The sequence below is a fragment of the Hyla sarda genome, chromosome 3, assembly GCF_029499605.1.
Source record: "Hyla sarda isolate aHylSar1 chromosome 3, aHylSar1.hap1, whole genome shotgun sequence".
NCBI classification, from domain to species: Eukaryota; Metazoa; Chordata; class Amphibia; order Anura; family Hylidae; genus Hyla; species Hyla sarda.
The window spans coordinates 314,701,072-314,718,157 of record NC_079191.1 but is presented as its reverse complement, the minus strand read 5'-3'; the positions used below and the strand labels follow the sequence as shown (position 1 = coordinate 314,718,157).

The 17,086-nt window shown below is 42.1% G+C and overlaps 1 protein-coding gene and 1 long non-coding RNA gene across 3 annotated transcripts in view; one reads left to right on the top strand and one right to left on the bottom strand.

Moving 5' to 3' along the window:
• The window catches only part of SNX9 (sorting nexin 9), a 224,421-nt gene that overhangs the window by 114,671 nt on the left and 92,664 nt on the right, over window positions 1–17,086 (bottom strand). For both annotated transcript variants that reach the window (XM_056567096.1, XM_056567097.1), the window contains exon 2: window positions 12,260–12,346. In XM_056567096.1, coding sequence (XP_056423071.1) covers window positions 12,260–12,346 — 87 coding nt within the window. The remainder of the gene's footprint in view (window positions 1–12,259; window positions 12,347–17,086) is intronic.
• The window catches only part of LOC130362501 (uncharacterized), a 37,556-nt gene that overhangs the window by 5,397 nt on the left and 15,073 nt on the right, over window positions 1–17,086 (top strand). Inside the window, exon 2 of the long non-coding RNA XR_008891449.1 lies at window positions 15,655–15,805. This is a non-coding gene — a long non-coding RNA (uncharacterized LOC130362501). The remainder of the gene's footprint in view (window positions 1–15,654; window positions 15,806–17,086) is intronic.

The window sequence follows — 17,086 nt, the reverse complement described above, 5'->3', positions numbered from 1 at the left end:
GGGTATGTCCAGCCTTATCCAATCATAGCTCCTCTCACACTTACCTGCCATATCCTGTTGGTTGGACACACCCCCCTCAGCACTCCAGGCTGCACTTCCTGTGTTTGGGCTTCGTTCCAAAGTCTGTGTTTAAGATGGGGGAGAATGTGCTCTTGAGCTTTTTTTAAGCAAAAATAAAACATAGAAAACACAAAGTATGTTAGAAATATTTTTTCATTTACCATAAGGAGTGCAATAGCAAAATTAGTTTTAATGAGAGTGGCCATTTCAATCATAAGTACAACACCAACAACTGTCTTAATACAGAAAAAGGTTATGCATCTCTTAAGCCTTTTTCATAAATAGTATGTTGGATTGGATTTTTAACCAAAACCAGAAGTGGAACCATCAAAAGAGAAAAACTATAATAATAAGATTTTCACACTTTAATGTGTTTTGGACCCACTCCAGGCTTTGCCTAAAATACTGACCAGAATGCTAAGCATGAAGGAGGACTTCTACTATCAATGACTAAAACTGAGTTGCAGAACATCTAGGGCTGGGCGGTATACCGGTTCATACCGAATACCGAAATTTTTGGGCTGCACGACATGAATTTTCCCCATTCCGCAATACCTGTTTGGCCCTCCCCCTTGGGAATGAATTATCAGCCCAGCGCAGCACTGTCCCCACATCAGGGAACTAATCATACGTGACCCACCAGCGCTGTTCTACTCCCCCCACCAAATCATGTGACCCGCCCGCGCTGTTCTGCTCCCCCCGCCCCACCAAATCATGTTACCTGCGAGCGCTGTTCTGCTCCCCCCCCCCCCCAATTAATTATCAGCCCAGCGGGGTACTACTCACATATGTCACCCACAAACACTGCCCTCATCCTCTTTGTTGGGGGCCGCCGGTGCTGGAACTCACTGTACGCCAGTGGTCTCCAACCTGCGGACCTCCAGATGTTGCGGGCATGCTGGGAGTTGTAGTTGTAGTTTGCAACAGCTGGAGGTCCGCAGGTTGGAGACCACTGATGTACGCTGTATCCCTATGCCCGGGCTGCAAAAGATAAAGAAAATAAACTTTAACTTACCTACGTCGGCCTCACGCTGTTCCTTGGGACTGGAACGTCGGACAGCAGTCAGCCTATCACCGGCTGCAGCGCTGTCCCGCCCCAGCCAGTGATAGGCTGAGCCCACTGTCATGTAAGAAGCCGGCTTCTTACATGACAGTGAGCTCAGCCTATCACTGGCCGGGGCGGGACATCGCTCCGGCCGGTGATAGGCTGACGGCTGTCCGACGTTCCAGTCCCCAGCGGAAGGCCGACGTAGGTAAATTAAAGTTTATTTTCTTTATCTTTTGCAGCCCGGGCATAGGGATACAGCGTACAGCAGTGGTCTCAAACCTGCGGACCTCCAGCTGTTGCAAAACTACAACTCCCAGCCGTTGCAAAACTACAAATCCCAGCCGTTGGCTGTCCGGGCATGCTGGGAGTTGTAGTTTTGCAACATCTGGGGGTCCGCAGGTTGGAGACCACTGGCGTAAAGCGAGTTCCAGCACCGGCGGCCCCCAAAGAGGAGGAGGGCAGTGCTTGCGGGTGACATATGTGAGTAGTACCTCGCTGGGCTGATAATTAATGGGGGGGAGCAGACCAGCGCTGGAAGGTAACATGATTTGGGGGGGGGGGGGGGGGGGGAGTAGAACAGCGCTCGCGGGTCACATGATTTGGGGTGGGGGTGAAAGAAATACCGTTATATACCGTGGAACCGCCATAAGTTACAAAAATACCTGGTCATACCGCCCAGCTCTAAGAACATCTCTGTAAAATGATTGTCTAAGCTGCACTTCTCTTTGATTAATATGATCAGGGAGATGTGGGCTAAAAAAATAAAACAGAAAACAAAAACAAAAAAACAAACAAACAAACTCACTAACAACTAAGACTTCTTTCACACTAGTAAAGTTGCTCCGTTACAAACGGATGTTAATGGCTCTAATGTGAAAGGAGCCTTAGCTATCTAGCTCCCAACTCGCAACTCCAACCGAATATTTTTGAAAGATAAGCGGTGATCCTAATTGTTGATCCCCACCAGCCCCTCCAAACCCGCACATACATCATGATTTTACCATATATGCCCCACATACTGACTAATACCATCACGTACTGGAAGCAGAACCATTCATTTTATTGGAGCAACAATAGTCAACTAAGAACTTACTTATAGGTTTAGGTTGAATGGATTATCGGCCATGGCATCATTTGTAAGCTAATAGAATGTAAAGGGGTATTCCAACTTAAATTCCTTTATCACCTATATAAAAGTTGGCTTGCCCAGTGGTTGGATAGAAGCAAATTTTTATTAATTGAAAACCAAAGTGATAGTAAGAATTTTATTTTGAGCTACCTTCTAGGAGGTCAACTACTTGGAATCTGACGGGGCATACCGGCAGTGTGAAAGGGGCCTTAGATGGGAATTAAAAAGACCGTGCTGCGATATTGCTGAGACATTTTATTAATATCCATTAAGCTATAGTCTCAAAAAATGTGAACCCCACCAATGCTAATACTATGAGGGGAAAAAAGCAACTTTGCCCTGAAAAGGTCATTGTTAGACCCCACATATTTCAGATTTTTTTTTTATACTATCCCAGCATGTAAGGCAAAACATATAAACAGCTTGCTTTAGTCTCTGTATGACAGGAAAAAGACAGGAAGCTTACTGTGACTGGTCCCTTTGTAATACTTATGGGAGAAAAGTTAAATCTTTATTTACACCTACATTCGTTGCAGTAACCTCCATTCTACCTCTTGTGTCCTGAACCAGAAAAGTTGTGATGTTGTTGTGTGCATTATACATGTGACATTGCTGCCATCCCTGTGGCCTCAGCAACTTTTCCAATCACTGGCTGCAGCGTCACATATGCACATGTGACATGCATGTATGTGACATCACTGATGCATTTCTGAAGGGGAGCCCTGTGGCCAATTGTAGGGTAAAGGAAGTTTTTTTTTTTTTTTTTTTACTTTTTACCCTGATAATAACATGTGTGAAATGTTTTGAAACGTTTAAGTCCTTTATTAGTTCTCTGTAATGCTATTACATTTAGACGCTGGCTACGGTAAGTTGTTTGTAACAAGAAAAAAGCAAAGTTGGGCCGTTGGTGGCGCTGGTCCTGATGTAAAGAAAGCTCTGTAGACCCTTCTCAGTGTCTAAACGTGGTTTTATTAGCACAGAAAGCATTAGCAAATAGCTTTCTGTGCTAATAAAACCACGTTTACACACTGAGAAGGGTCTACAGAGCTTTCTTTACATCAGGACCAGCGCCACCAACGGCCCAACTTTGCTTTTTTCTTGTTACTTACACTGCTGGGACATCACCTTTGCTCCAGAGGACCGTGGCTGCAGACCTGAGACATCACCTAAGGCTATCACAGATGTTGTGCTCTCAGCACAACGAAAATAGGTGAGTGTTACAACTTAACCTGTTTTCATCTGACCTATAAACATCCTTCACTAGGGGCGCATATCCCTGTTTTTTTCTTCTATCTTTTCTATACGGTAAGTGGTTTGGGATTCTCAAAGACAGATGTGACCAAAGCCTAAGCAGATACAACATCTGAACATTTTTTATTACAACTGTGACATTTGGAATCTGTAGTGTTTCAGTCAGTGAAGACAGTCCGTAGGTTACAAAAAAACAAACAAACCAATCAGAGACAGACCAAAAATATTAGCTGTGAGCAAACAGAAAGAACAGACTAGAGAGCACCAAAAAAAGCAAAAAAAAATTATTGCAGTGGGTGACTGATTCATTATTTTCCTGTTGAACAAAAACCCCTTAAGTTCAAGATTAAAACAGCCTTCCGGAAGTAGGCGTATGAATGTAAAAAAAAAAATCACTAAAAATAAAAAACTGGCAAACAAAGAAAGTTACCACAAAATGAAAACCAGTCCTTTTTTTTCTTTATAATCTATTGCCTGGTGTATCTGTCTATGTCGGAGGTTGGTCCCGACTAGTTGGTATTTTTGTTATAAAAATGTGAAAAATGTATAAAGATATATTTAAAAATAAATTATAACCACTGCTAAGCCTCAAATAAAAAAAAAAGTCTATACAGTCCTGGAACAACATCTCATTAACACTTCATACAAGAGTCAAAATCAGAATGATGGGTAGACAAGAACATGGAGAAGGACCAGAGCAAACACCAGCACTGGTCCCTCTATGAGCAGGGACCACGCAACAGAAGCACGCTGTCTATAGAGGATGGGAAATGGGACTAACTGCAGCAGCAAAAAGGGGAGAGTCTGTATATTTTATTTTTTAATTGCTCATATAGTACAGCATAAGCGTTTAAATAATAAAGTTATTAATAGCTTACAAACAACAAGGTTCTTGTGCCAGCCTTGTGTAAACCTATTTTAGTTGATGTGGCATGCTCCCAGCTCACACAGCATAGACAGACAGTTTGATCAGGGTAGCTGTATAACTCAGCTAATCAGTGTATGGACTCTACTACTGTATGTCACTGCACTCCTAGCCCATAGAGATAACTACAGCATTCTATAAATTTAGCGACTAAGATCTAAGTGGGGAATTATCTGACAGCTGCCAAGATGGATCTGACAGATAAGTATGTTATCCTGTGGTTCACAGGAAGTCAGTAACACAGGACAGACCACTTCCTGAGATACATAAACCAATGTAATTTTCTGTTGGTTTAAGTGCTGACTATATGACCCAGCGGCAGTAATGAAACCTATGGATGCAGTTGAGCTGGGAATATTGGGAATGAGTTAGCATTATATCGGCAAAAGAAAACCTGGAGTGCTCTTTTAACTATACTAACTATTAACTATGCAAGTAAAGTAGCATTTTTACTGTGGCCCTGAATGTCACTTAGGATGCTGATTTAACCCCTAGTTTGTTTTTTTCCTCCACACTTTCTAATAATCATAATGTTTTCAATTTGCCACCAAGTGTACATCACTGATTTTACCATGAAATCTACGGTGAATCAAAATCTATCTGTACGGGGGCCAGGCTCGCTGGCCAGATAGCGCATGTTGACCACTGCACGAAGCGGCGGCCGACACGTCCACTCAATACATGCTGATGGCAGCCGGGACCTGGCTTTACATGATGCATGCTCCGCTCCGGTGCTAGCGTCATGGACAGGATGTCAATGTACCTCCTGGTGCCTTAAGTTACCCCTCAGATGCCATGATCAATACAGAAAACGGCATCTGTGGCAGTGCGGGTGTTTAAATGGATGATTGGATCGCCCGCAGCACTGCCGTGGGGATCCGATCATCCAACATGGCAACCGGAGGTCCCCTTACTTGCTCCGGCTATCATCACTGGGTCTTCTCCTCTGGTCTGACATTGAGCAGACCAGAGAAGAAAATTGCTGATAATAGTGCTATGCCTATACATAGCGCTGTTCAGTATCTGCAATATAAGGATATGAGGAAATTGAAAGTGTAAAAAAAAAAAAAAAAGTGATTATTTGATCCCAAAAAGTGTAAAAAATTATTAATAAACAAATTTGGTATCGTCATGTGCGTAAATGTCCAAACTATTAAAATATAATGTTAATGATCCCATACGGTGAACAGCGTAAACCTAAAAAAAAAAAAAAATCCAAAAGTTTTACCAATAAAAACTACAGATCACGGCGCAAAAAATTAGCCCTCAAACAGCCTTGTATATTGATGCTGTATTCAACCCTGAGAGGCTATCGTTAGCTCAATCAATAGTATGTTGTAGGACCACTGTTTTGCAAACTTTAGAGCTTCCTTCAGCATCTGTAATAACTTACTACCTGCTGCTGACTATTGAAACAAATTTGACAACCTCTTTAAAGGGGTTCTCCGATGCTTACACACCTTTGGATAGGGGATAAGATGTGTAAGCACCGGCGAACCCCTTTAACCTCTTTAAGGACACAGCCCATTTTGGCCTTCAGGACACAGCCAATTTCCTTTTTGTATTTTCGTTTTAAACTCATCACCTTCTAAGAGCCATAACTTTTATTTTTTCACCTTTAGACCCACATAATGGCAGAGCACACACCTGGAAATCTTGCTTGTGAGGATTTATTTCAAACGAACAGCAGCAGGTTCCAAAATCCCGACACCCCTAGACCAAGCAGAGCTGGAGCGGCAGGAGCTATTCACCTGGACGACCGCACAGTTTCACGCTCCCGGGCGTTTCCTTGGGCGAAGTCAGCCTATATGCCTCTCCGTCAGCGACCTGGCCCCTCCACTCTCTGTGGCTTAGATGCTGTTTTCCACTTCAAATATTTGGGTATAGTCATTAATAGAGACCCCCTATTAGATCTTCAGGTTAATGTCTTACCTCTTCTGTCTTATGTTAAAGCTAAATTTCGTGCCTGGGGGGCCCTGCCCTTAGCTGTCCCTGATAGGATCAACCTGGTGAAGATGATTGTCCTTCCCAAACTCCTTTATGTATTGGAACACTCTTCTAACCCAGTCCTTATGAGCTTTTTTAAATCCCTGGACTCTCTCCTCCCGACCTTTATTTGGGGTGCAGGCAGATCCAAATTGAAACTCTTCACTTTACAGCGCCCTAAGGATTTGGGGGGGGACTGCCCTGCATGACTTTAAGGGTTATTATTTGGCCGGCTAGTTACGTTATCTCCGGCACTGGGTCCTCCCTGACTCCCCACCTCATGCGGAACTTCACCTTGCCTCCTTTTTAGGGCTCACCTCTCGGCATGCCTTCCTGGAAGGTGTTCCCCCCCCCACACTAGGAGGCTCCTTCCTCTACATAAATTGGCATTGCAGGTGTGGCGTCAGTCACAATTGTATGTCTCCTTTACTGACATTAATGATGACCTCCCCCTCTGGGATAATCCCTATTTCCCTCACTTGACGGATTCCCTAGACCCCCCTTTTTGGGTAGCGCATGGGGTGACTCAGTTGGGTGACATGCTTCAGCAAGACGTTTTGAAGTCGTTTGGGCAGCTCCAGTCTGACTTTGGGATCCCCCGGGAGGGTTTTTACCGATATCTGCAGCTCCGACATGCCGTCTGCACAGTTCCCCTTACCAAGGTCTCCCATTTCTGCCTATCCCCTCATAGGGGTCCTTCGGTCCCAGGGGCCAAGGGATTTAATCTCTTTACTGTACACTCACCTCACTAGAGCTAAGATTGCCCGTACCACTGACCTGGCGGAGGCTTATTGGAAGGCATGCGTCCCTTTGCTCACCACGGAGGATTGGTCTGAGATGCTGTCTTCTCATTTGACAGTCTCTCCGGCGGCTAACAACAAACTGATTCAACTTTACATTACCCATCATTGCTATCTCACTCCGGTGCGACTTTATAGGATGGGGCGCGTGCCTTCCGATGCCTGCCACAGGTGTCACTCTCCCAGAGCTGATTTCTGGCATATGATATGGCAGTGCCCCTCCCTCCAGGCGTATTGGCAGAGTATAGTGGATTTATTGACCTCTCTTATTTCCCTCCCTGTCCCGCTGGATCCCTTGGTATGTCAATTTGGTTTGCTCTCTGAAGAGACATGGCAACATCATTTGAGAATATTCTTACGTGAGTCTTTATTCCTGGCTAGGAAAGCGGTGGCCTTGCGCTGGATGGACCCCCGTCCACCCTCCTTCTCGCAGTGGCAGAAATTAGTTAATGCTATACTTCCCTATGAACAGCTAGTTTTTAAACACAGGAAATGCCCTGATACATTTTATAACGTGTGGGGCACTTGGTGTGGCTCTCCCCTCACCAGATACTCTCCCTCAGCCTTTACCTCTCTAATGTCCTCCGGGGCTATGGGCTCTCCCTTTTAATTCTGCTGATTTTTCTACTTGCTGTGGTATCGTTCTCCCCTGCTTTTCTCTGTTTGTATCTTTATTTGAGTTGTACGGGAAAACCTTGGTAATAGCGACCACAATATAGTTACTTTTGACTTAAAATGTAGAAAACAAAGACAGGCGGGGAAGGCAAAAACATATAACTTTAAAAAGGCAAACTTCCCTGGGCTGAGGGCTGCACTACAGGACATAGACTGGGGGGAGGTGTTCTCAAATACTGACACAGAAGGTAAATGGGACATCTTTAAATCAACTATAAATAACTATACAGCTAAATATATACCAAAGGGGAACAAGTATAAACGATTAAAACTAAATCCTACATGGCTGACAAATGATGTTAAAAGAGCAATAAACAACAAAAAAATAGCCTTCAAAAAATACAAATCTGATGGGTCAGCTATAACATTTAAACAGTACAAGGAGCTTAATAAAATCTGTAAAAATGTAATAAAAACAGCAAAATTTCAAAATGAGAGACCGGTGGCCATAGAAAGCAAAACTAATCCTAAATATTTTTTAGATATATCAATGCAAAAAAACCAAGGACAGAGCATGTAGGACCCCTTAATAATGATAATGGGGAGGTTGTCACAGGCGATAAAGAGAAAGCGGAGCTACTGAATGGGTTCTTTAGTTCTGTATACACTATGGAAAAAGGAGCTGACATTGGACAGGTCAGTGCTGGTAACACATCATGTAATGTACTGAACTGGCTTAATGTAGAGATGGTACAAGGTAAGTTAAGTAATATAAATGTAAGAGAATCTCCAGGGCCAGATGGATTGCACCCAAGAGTTCTTAGAGAGGTAAGTTCAGTAATATCTGTACCCCTGTTCATGATATTTAGAGATTCACTGGTGTCTGGTATTGTGCCAAGGGACTGGCGCAAGGCGAATGTGGTGCCAATCTTCAAAAAAGGCTCTAGGTCTTCCCCAGGAAACTATAGACCGGTAAGTTTAACGTGCATTGTGGGTAAATGGTTTGAAGGACTTATACGGGATTACATACAGGAATACATAGGGGATAATAGTATTATAAGTGATAGCCAGCATGGGTTTACTAAGGATAGAAGTTGTCAAACCAATCTAATTTGCTTTTATGAAGAGGTGAGTAGAAGCCTTGACAGAGGAATGGCTGTGGATATAGTGTTTCTGGATTTTGCTAAAGCATTTGATACTGTCCCTCATAGACGTCTGACAGGTAAGTTAAGGTCTTTGGGTTTGGAAATTTTAGTTTGTAACTGGATTGAACACTGGCTCATGGATCGTACCCAGAGAGTGGTGGTCAATGATTCGTACTCTGATTGGTCCCCGGTAATTAGTGGTGTACCCCAAGGTTCTGTACTGGGACCGCTGTTGTTTAATTTTTTTTATCAATGATATAGAGGATGGTATTAACAGCTCTGTTTCTATCTTTGCAGATGACACCAAGCTTGGTAGCACGGTACAGTCTATAGAGGATGTGCATAGGTTACAAGATGACTTGGATAGACTAAGTGTCTGGGCATCCACTTGGCAAATGAGGTTCAATGTGGATAAATGTAAAGTTATGCATCTGGGTACTAATAACTTGCATGCATCGTATGTCTTAGGGGGGATTAAACTGGCAGAGTCACTGGTAGAGAAGGATCTGGGTGTACTTGTAGATCACAGACTACAGAATAGCATGCAATGTCAGGCTGCTGCTTCCAAAGCCGGCAGGATATTGTCATGTATCAAAAGAGGCATGGACTCAAGGGACAGGGACATAATACTCCCCCTTTATAAAGCATTGGTACGGCCTCACCTGGAATATGCTGTTCAGTTTTGGTCACCTGTCCATAAAAGGGACACTGTGGAGCTGGAAAGGGTGCAGAGACGCGCGACTAAACTAATATGGGGCATGGAACATCTTAGCTATGAGGAGTTATTAGAGGAGTTACAATTGTTTAGTCTTGAGAAGAGACGTTTAAGGGGGGATATGATAAACGTATATAAGTATATTAACCCCTTAAGGACCAAGGACGTACCGGTACGTCCTTGGTCCTGCTCTCCTGATATAACGCGGGGTTACACAGTAACCCCGCATCATATCACGGCGGGCCCGGCGTCATAGTGAAGCCGGGACCCGCCTCTAATAGCGTGCAGCGCCGATCGCGGCGCCGCGCGCTATTAACCCTTTAGCCGCGCGCTCAGAGCTGAGCCGCGCGGCTAAAAGTGAAAGCGAAAGTTGCCGGCTAGCTCAGTGGGCTGTTCGGGATAGCCGCGGCGAAATCGCAGCATCCCGAACAGCTTAAAGGACAGCGGGAGGGCCCCTACCTGCCTCCTCGCTGTCCGATTGTCGAATGACTGCTCAGTGCCTGAGATCCAGGCATGAGCAGTCATGCGGCAGAATCGTCGATCACTGGTTTCCTATGAGAAACCAGTGATCAATGATGAAGATCAGTGTGTGCAGTGTTATAGGTCCCTATGGGACCTATAACACTGCAAAAAAAAAGTGAAAAAAAAAGTGAATAAAGATCATTTAACTCCTCCCCTATTAAAAGTTTGAATCACCCCCCTTTTCCAATAAAAAATAAAAAAAACACAGTGTAAATAAAAATAAAAATAAACATATATGGTATTACCGCGTGCGGAAATGTCCGAATTATAAAAATATATCATTAATTAAACCGCTCGGACAATGGCGTGCGCGCAAAAAAATTCCAAAGTCCAAAATAGTGCATTTTTGGTCACGTTTTATATCATTTAAAAATGAATAAAAAGCGATCAATAAGTCCTATCAATGGTACCGTTAAAAACTTCAGATCGCGGCGCAAAAAATGAGCCCTCATACCGCCCCATACATGGAAAAATAAAAAAGTTATAGGGGTCAGAAGATGACAATTTTAAACGTATAAATTTTCCTGCATGTAGTTAGGATTTTTTCCAGAAGTACGACAAAATCAAACCTATATAAGTAGGGTATCATTTTAATCGTATGGACCTACAGAATAAAGATAAGGTGTAATTTTTACCGAAAAATTTACTACGTAGAAACAGAAACAATTTTGTCGCACAATGATTTTTTTTTCCGTTTCACCGTAGATTTTTGGGCAAAATGACTGACGTCATTACAAAGTAGAATTGGTGGCACAAAAAATAAGCCATCAAATGGATTTTTAGGTGCAAAATTGAAAGAGTTATGATTTTTTAAAGGCAAGGAGAAAAAAACGAAAATGCAAAAACGGAAAAAACCCCGGTCCTTAAGGGGTTAATGGCCCATACAAAAAATATGGAGAAAAACTGTTCCAGGTTAAACCCCCCCAAAGGACGAGGGGGCACTCCCTCCGTCTGGAGAAGAAAAAGTTTAGTCTCAAGGGGCGACACGCCTTCTTTACCATGAGAACTGTGAACTTATGTAACAGTCTACCTCAGGAACTGGTCACAGCAGGAAAAATTAACAGCTTTAAAACAGGATTAGATACATTCCTGGAACAAAATAACATTAATGCTTATGAAGAAATATAAAATCCCATCCCTTCCCCAATATCGCGCCACACCCCTACCCTTCAATTCCCTGGTTGAACTTGATGGACATATGTCTTTTTTCGACCGTACTAACTATGTAACTATGTACCTCTCTCCCTGGTTTTTCCTCTCATTCCCTTTATCTCTGCTATAATACAGTGCAGCAGCTGGCCTTCCTTTCATCCCCATACTGCATTTTCCCAGCTCGGATTTTTTTTTGTCCTTTTTTCTTTTTGATCTGGGATTACGTCCCTGTGATGCGTGGGCAGGGGGTTGTGCTCTGTGTTTTATAAGTTTTATGGTTGGGTTATTTATGTTTATTATGCTCTACATGATCGGTACTGTGTGACATTTGCTATCCTGTATTTCTGTGGCATCATTATTGTTCGTGCATGTGCATGTGTCGTGCATGTGTCCACTCTGTGGAGCTGTTGTATATTCTTTTATTCAAACTTCAATCAAACGAGTTTAAAAAAATAAAAATAAAAAAAAAGAGCACAGCTTCTGTGCTCCCTTAATGTACAGGACATGAATATAAGTCCTGGTGCGTTATGTACCAGGTCATACATTTGCGACCCATGTCTTTAAGGGGTTAATGATCTCTGGTAAAATGAAACCTGAGCTGTGATTGGTTGCTATGAGCAAAACCAAAAGTTTGTGTTTTAAGTTTTAATTTATTCCCCTCCAGTGTATAGGAAAAATGGTAAATAGAATACAGGAAGAACAATGGGGGAGATTTATCAAACCTGCCCAGAGGAAAAATTGCTGAGTTATCCACAGCAACCAATCAGATTGCTTCTGTTTTTCCACAGGCCTCTTTAAATATGAAAGAAGGAATCTGATTGGTTGCTATGGGCAACTCAGCAACCTTTCCTCTGGACAGGTTTTGATAAATCTCCCTCAATGACTCAAAGTGTATTTCTCTTTTTACTCACCTTATTGGTAATTGTGATCACTTCCCCTTCTTTCACAGTTAGCTCATTATTTCCAGGTTCAGCAACAAAATCATACAAAACTTTAGCCTAGAAATAGAACAGAAAGATAAAAATAATTATTTATGTAATTTCAGCTAAACTAAAAATACTGTCTGACTCATATCTGCTCAACGGTTCTCTCTGTTCTCTATTCTGTAAATCAGAAAAACCTCAGAAAAGTTAAACATCCAATTTACTGTTGTACTTCACTTATGACTTCAGAACTATAGAGGTTCTCGTACACGTTGTGGTAGCCGAATGTAGTCACCAAGTCCTTGTCTGTACTTCATCTGTACGTCACAAAAATCCTAGCAAATACTGATGAAGTTGAGACAAGGCACAGGGTAACCACAAGCAGCTGCCACTTGTTGGGTGCCCTTTAAATAAGTCAAATTGTTTACTCTTCTGAAAAAAAATAAGATAAACAGGTAGGCCTTAATTTCAAGTTCTACAGTATAGTTGGCCAAATACTTCACAAAATTGTCAACGAAATGCTCTTGCCCCAACCTTTCCCCATAAGCTTAGTTGAGTGTGCATGTACAGTGCCTTGCAAAAATGTTCACCCCCTTGTACTTTTCTACATGTTATGGGAGTCTTGCAGGTGTATTTTGGGCCAGAGGTGAAGGGCTTGGCTTATTGGGGGACCCCCCCCCTTTCAAAGAAGGGCTTGCAATGGACCCTATCCTCATGCACTTTTTACTTGCACTTGGGTGACTTGAGAGCACGTACCTCAGCTCTTGAAAAAAATAAAATAAAGTGATTTTATGTAATGGACCAACGTGACCCTACGCACATACAGCCAGTGCTACAATAGAATGGCTTACAACAAAGCATGTTAAAGTCTCAAAATTGTCCAGTCAAAGATCAGACCTAAATCCAATTTAGAATCAATGGCAAGACTTGAAAATTACTGTTCACAGATGGTCTCCATCTAATCCAACAGAACTTCAGTTTTTGAGGGTTTTGACATGAAAATTGGACAAATATTTCCATATGATGACCTCTTGTTGCTTATCGCGCCCCTGCGATTGCACAGAGAAGGTGCGATAAGCCAACCGAAACATCCTGTTTCGCTATATATGCCATGAATGGCATTGGTTATGGCATCTATAGGGTTAATGATGGACATCAGGGCGATCGCTGACATCCACCATTATCATTGAAGCCCAAGCTGCTGATAGCTGATTGCATCTTTTGTGCAGCCAATAAATTCATCGTATATCTGAACATCACCACTGAGATGAATTTTAAGGATCATACAAACGATCCAGTGATCAGTTGTGTGGCCCAATCACATGACTGACTGAGCCATGTAAAGGCTGTGTAAACTAGTGCCAATCACAAAGCCGACCCATCTAAAATGGGACTCTCTTTCTTGAAAACAAAATGAGTGCATGTTGACATACAACTGCCCAAATCCTCTCTCTCCCAACATTTGCCATTAAGGGTGAGTTAGGAGGCCCCCATATGCATAGGATTGTCAACCAGTACTGCTGAAAATGGTAGGTCTGGATAACATGGAACTAATGGGTAAGGGTTGGGTAATGGGTTATCCCAAGATTCACAGCTATCCCTTATTCACAGGATAGGGGACAGCTAGCTTATTGTGAGAGTCTGACCACTGGGACCCAATTAATCACAAGATTGGAGCTGTAGAGTGAATGCTTAACGAAGACTCCATTCATTTTCTATTGGACTTCCAAACATTGCTGACAGCTAAATTTGGCTATGTCCAGAAGGCCCATAGAGAGTGAATGGAGCAGTGACTGAGCATTTGTGCTGTCACTTCATTCACTTGGGGGATGACTGACCTCCATTGTTGTGATTGGTGGGGGTCCCAATGGTTAAACTCCCACCACTATAGTTATTCTATAAAGGGATAACAATTGATCTTGGTAAACACCTTTAAGCTTTATGGCCTTAAAATACTGTTTTTGGAATGATGCAATGCAGAAATGATGCTACTATTTCCATGGTTCTATGTTTATGTATGCATTTTATTGAGAAATATGAACATAAACACTAAACATGAATACAAAAAATACACACAAATGTGGAATGTGTCATACATGCTTTTGGCTCTATTTTACCTGTATTAGAATATATTCCCAAGGCATAATATTGCAACAGTATATGTTGGCTATTACATAAACGGTGTTACGGAAAAAAAAGAAATTTCTATATTTTCCTAAGAAATTTATAGACGTTTTTGCAATAAGAATATTTCGCAATAGCAGAATAATGCTAATGCTGCAAATACATTGCATAAACAAAATTATATGTTCTGCAGAAAGGTCGACCACAACACATACATTAAACTAGGTTACATTTTCTCTGTAATGCTTTCACAGTAGTATAAAAGGGATGTATACTCTTCTTTTTTCACATATTATTATTTTGAGAGCTAAAGTAAGGCCCCTTACACAGTACCGTTGCTCCCTGTTGAGAACGGTCGTCAAAGCCTCTTTTTTTTCCCCTGACTTTAACGCCTGATTTCATGGCAGGGAGCAATGCAAACAACGGGTCCCAGCGGCTCCCATACTATTATAGGGGCCACCGGGCTCCGTTATGAATTGCGGGAGAAAAAGACAGCACATGAAGTAATTTTTCTCCCTCTTGACGGCTGTCACAATGCTCTCTTGACGGCTGTCACAATGCTGTGTAAGAAACACAATGTGAAAGAAACCTCAGTCTTGAGCACTTTTGGCCACAACTGTATTTTTTGAAACTACAAACCAACAATGGCAGTGTGAAAGAAGCCTAACAGTGTAGATCGCGATGTTACGCTGCATATGCAATTCTCAGTAGTGTCAATAGGAATTACGTTAATATAGCAAAACAGCCAGTTTGGCCATTTACGACTTCCTAACCATCCCAGCCCCATGCAAGCATGCAAGCATGCCAGGCAGTGCCTTGATCTTGACATAGGTGCAGGTTCCAGGGATACAACTCTGATCTATAAGACACTTAAGGCATACCCTGTACTCCTTCCTATAGGAAAGGTCACTATTTCACTTAAGGGACTGAAGAAAAGCCACAGGTAAATAGGCTTGTAGACTCTTTCTGCCTACAGCTGGGTTTAAAGCATTACTGTCATCAGAAGAAACTTTTTTTTTTACATTTAAAGAGGTACTCTAGTGGAACATTATACAGATTTGTAAATTACCGTACTTCTATTTAAAGATTTTAAAGGGGTATTCCAAGAATTTTTTTTATTTGACTATGCTACATGGGCTGTAAAGTCAGTGTAGTTAATAATATAGTGATTGTACCTGTGTTTGATGGTGGTCTTGCAATTCTAATGTGAGTTTTGCCCCAATGTTTATTTTTAACAGCATACAAAATTATTGTCTCAGATTTTCGCAGGTTGCAGTGCATTCCGAGGCATTACATCACTAGTCAGATGTTCAAAGGAGCCTGTCTGCTTCAATAGGAGGAGCGACCGCTGGGTGGGAAGTAGATCATTCTGCAGTTAATTGTAGTTTTGCAACAGCTGGAGGCAACCTGGTTAGAAAACACTATTGTTCACAGCAAAACATGAAATGCAGCACACCTGTACTTTAAAGGGGTACTCCGGTGCTTAGACATCTGAATCAATATATATATATATATATATATATATATATATATATATATGTGTGAATCAATATATAATTTATTTGCAATATCCATTTTCCTTACAAGCAGAGAGTTTCAAAGTTTGAAAAATGCTAAATTTACAAAATTTTCATGATAATTTTGGGATTTTTCACCAAGAAAAGATGCAAGTAACGATGAAAATTTACCACTGTGTTAAAGTAGAATAGGTCACGAAAAAACAATCTCAGAATAATAATAATAATGCATAAAGTGACTGGTCAGAGTTGCAAAAAAGGGCTGAGTCCTTAAGGTGAAAAAGGGCTCAGTTCTTAGGGGATTAAAGGGGTACTCTGGTGCTTAGACATCTTATCCCCTATCCAAAGGATAGGGGATAAGATGCCTGATCGCGGGAGTCCCGCCGCTGGGGACCCCCGGGATCATGCACGCGGCACCCTGTTTGTAATCAGTCCCCGGAGCGTGTTCGCTCCGGGTCTGATTACCGGCGACTACAGGGCGGGCGGCGCGTGACGTCACGCCCCCATGTGATGTCACGCTCCGCCCCTCAATGCAAGCCTCCCGTAGGCTTGCATTGAGGGGCGGAGCATGACATCACAGGAGGGGGTGACGTCTAAGCACCGGAGTACCCCTTTAATCCCTTAAGAACTGAGCCCTTCTTCACCTTAAGGACTCAGCCCTTTTTTGCAACTCTGACCAGTCACTTTATGCATTATTATTATTATTCTGAGATTGTTTTTTCGTGACCTATTCTACTTTAACACAGTGGTAAATTTTCATCGTTACTTGCATCCTTTCTTGGTGAAAAATCCCAAAATTTTCATGAAAATTTTGTAAATTTAGCATTTTTCAAACTTTGAAACTCTCTGCTTCTAAGGAAAATGGATATTGCAAATAAATTATACATTGATTCACATATACAATATGTCTACTTTATATTTGCATCATAAAGTTGACATGTTTTTACTTTTGGAAGACATCAGAGGGCTTCAAAGTTCAGCAGCAATTTTCCACAAAATTTTCAAAATCGGAATTTTTCAGGGACCAGTTCAGTTTTGAAATGGATTTGAGGGGTCTTCTTATTAGATATACCCAATATATGACCCCATTATAAAAACTGCACCACCCAAAGTATCCAAAATGACATTCAGAGAGTGTGTTAACCCTTTAGGTGTTTCACAGGAATAGCATCAA